The 4,556-nt window shown below is 42.4% G+C and overlaps 1 protein-coding gene across 1 annotated transcript in view; it reads right to left on the bottom strand.

Moving 5' to 3' along the window:
- ADCYAP1R1 (ADCYAP receptor type I) overlaps positions 1-4,556 on the bottom strand; it is a 28,470-nt gene that overhangs the window by 7,727 nt on the left and 16,187 nt on the right. The window contains exon 7 of the mRNA XM_018569075.1: positions 3,062-3,153. Coding sequence (XP_018424577.1) covers positions 3,062-3,153 — 92 coding nt within the window. The remainder of the gene's footprint in view (positions 1-3,061; positions 3,154-4,556) is intronic.

Here is a 4,556-nt window from a genome sequence, read left to right as displayed (position 1 = left end):
GGATTGATGACAATTTTCATTTATTGCCTCGGTGTGCAAAAGGAGCGAACTACGGCTCTGGCACTTATGCAGCCAATTCATTTTTAATGCGCTGCCAAGGTACAGGAACAGACCAAACAATGGACATGCAGCATTTGTCTCCATGCAGTGCGCCACAACACACGACCATGCATTGCTGTGCACCGAAACATGTGTATCATTGTTGCTTTGCCATAGTGCATTGGGGTGCTATACAAAGTGAATGGCACTGCAACGTACTAATGCACATAACGTATTGTGCATTAACATGAGTGTTACCGCAACACACCATATGACAAAGGTGTGTATCGATGCTCAACAATACCTGTCACATTTTATGAATAGAGATTTTAATTGGGGATGAGGTTGGGTTTGGTCCAAACCACAGCTTATCCAAACTGGGAAGTTGAGCATCAGTGCACATGCAACCAGCTGCAGCCGGGGGATTCCCCACCTCATAGTTGCACAGAAACAAATGGCTGGGTTCTGGTGACATCATTGACCTTATATGGCCACATGACAATACATGGTCAATGGTATTGACCTAAAATGACCATGTGGCCATATAGGTTGACAAGGATGTCACAATCATCCCACCCCTTTGTTTATCTGTGGTTGTGGAGTGAGGTGCTGGTGACATCATTGACCTTATATGGCCACATGGCCACACTTAGTCAATGGCATTGACCTAAAATGGCCATGTGGCCATATAATGTGACAATGATGTCATGAGCATCCCACCTCTTTGTTTATGTGTGGCTGCGGGGTGCTGGTGACATCATTGACCTTATCTGGCCACCTTGACCATATTTGGTCAATGCTGCGGCCGGGTTCAGGTGAGCTTAGATTCAGAGCAGTCCCGAGCTCACCCTTATTTTTAACCATTCACCACTATTGTTTGGAGTTGCTCTCCGGCAGGAAGAACAGGTAAATATCCTTTTTTTTATTACTATTTACTAAAAAATATTGAAAACACATTTTTTTTTTCTAAAATGTGTTCAGAGTCAGATATGGAGACGGATTAATGTGGGGAATTCTGATGGAAAATATACAACAAGCTGTGTGCAAACTAACAGTCTAAACCAATTATCCATCAATGCAGATGGGCCGGTCTATGCAGACATGACGCCGCGACCCACTGCAGAGGGTGTCGCGACCCACGAGTTGAGAACCACTGAATTAGATGATTAGGGAAGATCTGGGAGCTCCCAGGAGCGCACTAAGCGAACAAGGCACGTCCTGCCTAAGTGTGAGCAGACACGACCGACATCTTGTTAACTGGTGTGACATTTTCCTGAACTTCCGTCTGACATTTAAAATCTGGGAGCAAGACGGGCTCTGAATGCCGAGCAACAACACCTTCCCTCTAATAGCCGCAACAAATATCTGTTTCCTGACAGGGGATTGTTTTCTTGTTAAAGAGACACCAACCAGTGTCAATGAAAACAAGTGTTAGGTGTGTATAGATCTTAAAGCGTATCTAAAGCCCACTTTTATTTTCTTATGATTTGGATGGAGCGTGGAAGCGACAGAAACTCTGACCCAAATGGCAGAACAGCATCGGAACCAAGAGCTTTCTTTATATGTTGATCTTAAAGGAGAACTATGAGGTGAGTGCTTTTCACTCACCTCATAGTTCTAGCCGACCTGTGACAATGAGACTGTCACAGGTCGGCTCAGTAGATCGTGAGGTGAGCGAACACATACCGGCGTTCGCTCACCTCTCGATCCTGTCACGGCTCTCTGCCGTGACAGGGGAGGGGCTGGATTCCCCCCTCCCCGCTCCGATCCGCCAGCGCTGACTGGTGGATCGGATGGGGGAGGGGGCGGGTACAGCTGGCTCTGCCTCTAGATAGGCAGAGCCAGCTGTCAGTCACTCAGCTGGGCGGATCCAGACACAATTGTCGGGATCCGCTTCAGCTGCGGCGTCTCAGTATACCGAGAGCAACAGCTCGTGGTATATTGAGCCTAGGGTGACGGGAGGACGCTAGTTTGAAGCCTTAACCCCATAGTTGGCCGTGCAAATCCACAACATTGTCATACTGTAACACCAAACGATACATTGTATCATTGTTACGGTTTTTAAGCCCTAATGAAGGAGACGGAGATAAAGCCCCTGAAACGTGATGGCCTTGCAGGGAATTTGTCATTGGAATAAAGTTGTTTCTGGACCGAAGGTAACACTTACAGGTATTTTTTTAAAGGTATTTATATAGTGCCAGTCACCCTGCACAAGGAGAGAGAACAGCAGTGACCGGTCTTTATTACAGGAGGGGGCGGAGACAAGACCAGTCACCCTGAACAAGGAGAGAGCAGCAGTGACCGGCCTTCATTACAGGAAACTCCAAGTCTCACAAGAGACCAAGATTTAAATATGAATACACATGACTCTGGTATGAGGACAATATGTGCTTAGCCTGGAGTTCAGCTTTAAATTATATTTAGGAGAGGGGTTTCCCAATTGTATTATAGATATGTTAAACATAATAAAATAATAATAAATCAATTAATATTTACATATATATTTATAATTAAAGTAACTGATTATAGAAGGATAGGTTATACTTTGCTTTTTACTATGATGGGTATTAACAGATAGAATGCCCTCCTTAAAATCTGGTGTCAGACAAAAATGATACAATGCTCAATTCTAATTATGTACTCAGAGTTGCCCAGGAAAATTTACACTTTGGGGGTCTATTTATTCGGTCTTAGGAGTATCTGTGATGGATCATTATCTGCAGATACATGAAACAAATGAATGTTCTTTAGTTGTTTCTTTACAAGGCAATATACAGTATTTTCAAATGTTTTAGTCGATTTAATACCACATTATGGCCACCAGATGGCGGCGGGAAGCATAAAAAGTAAATCGCTATTTCCTGTGCTCCCTAAGCTCCATCTAGTGGCCATAATGTGATATTACATATATACATTTAAAAACATTGAAGAACGAATCTGTATACAACTTAAAACCTCTTATTATCTATATTCCTCCAAATTATGGGAGTGTCAAGGGAAACAGAGAGATGAATATACTCACAGGTATATACTGGACTCATTGCCGCCTATGTCTGGAGACTGCAGCTTCTGCACCAGAATGATAATTATGCCAACAAACAGCACAAAGTTGATCTGTTGAGCAAATAAATATTAGATAAAAATAAAGGAAAATGGCCTCACCAGGGACAGCATTCATGTTAAAAGGACAAAGGGCTTTCAAATAACCGTTAAACCATCTGTCTATGAATTAGAAGTCATGAATTTTTAAATGTAACCCTTGCAGTGGGGCTACCCCCACTTTGGTTTAGGGCCCCATATACAGAATATATACTCACCTGATACTCAATCCCACCTGACTGCTAGACTGGTCTCCGCAGTTTCTTCTCCCCTGGTCTTTGGCGGTCTAATGACTGCTGAGGTCATCACATCTAATGCATGCCCATTGACTTGCATTAGACATGGATGCCAAGGAACATAGCACAGCCAAAAGGAAGGGGTAGAAAGGTGAGCACTAACTGCCATGGGTACATCTGCTTTATTCGAGCCCCCCTAGACAAAATGAGCACCCAACCCCTTCCGAGCAGGGGTAGTCTCACTGCAAGGGTACATTTTACAAAACCCCAGAGTTCTTCTTTAAAACTAGCAAAAGAACACTCAGTGTGGCCTTCTCATACCACCGGTGTAACAATAGCTCATCGAGTAGCCCTCCAAAGGGCTAAAAGTGTCCATCAAAACTTATCCCCAGTTAACTTCAATGCTGTGTGATGTCAAATCTGAATTTAGCACATTTAGAAAGAAATTTGACAAATTTATGATAAACCGGATTTCTGCAGACTTGCTCACCGACAAGAGACGGGAGGAAGAAGAGAAGAGACAGAGGAAAAGTGACAGAAAGAAGACGAAGAACGCAAGAGACAGGAGGATGAAGAGAAGACAGAAAGAAGAAAAACACAAGAAAGGGGAGGAAGAAAAGAAGAGATAGAAAGGAGAAGAACTCAAGACAGGGGAAGCTGAAAAAAAGAGATAGAAAGAAGAAGAAGAATGAAAGAGACAGAAGGAAGAAGAATAAAGGTAGAAAGAAGAAGAAAAATGCAAAAGAGAAGAGGAAGAAAAAAAGATACAGAAAAAAAAGAGACAGGAAGAAGAGAAGAGACAGAAAGAAGAAGAAGAAGAAGGCAAGAGATGGAATGAAGAATAAAAAAGACAGAAAGAAGAACGCAAGAAACAGGAGGAAGAAAAGTAGAGACAGAAAGAAGAACTCAAGAGACGGGAGGAAGAAGAGTAAAGGTAGAAAGAAGAATGTATCCCCTTTCCAGGTTTTTTAATACAGCCTATGTCACAGATAGAATCTTTACCGATAAAGAAATAATGCCGAATGTTTTTTTTCCAACAGGTGAAGGTGTCTGCAGATGTGTGTTATGGATACAGTGAATGCTACTTAGTCAATGTCCCTCCAAACATATTCTTCTTGCGCACTAATTTGTTTTACTATTCTTCAATAAACAAAAAAAATACAAATATATCTAATAATTATA

The sequence above is a fragment of the Nanorana parkeri genome, unplaced genomic scaffold, assembly GCF_000935625.1.
Source record: "Nanorana parkeri isolate BGI_ZX_2015 unplaced genomic scaffold, ASM93562v1 scaffold1283, whole genome shotgun sequence".
NCBI classification, from domain to species: domain Eukaryota; kingdom Metazoa; phylum Chordata; class Amphibia; order Anura; family Dicroglossidae; genus Nanorana; species Nanorana parkeri.
Note: the sequence above shows the minus strand (reverse complement) of the source record. Positions and strands in the feature narration are given on the sequence as shown.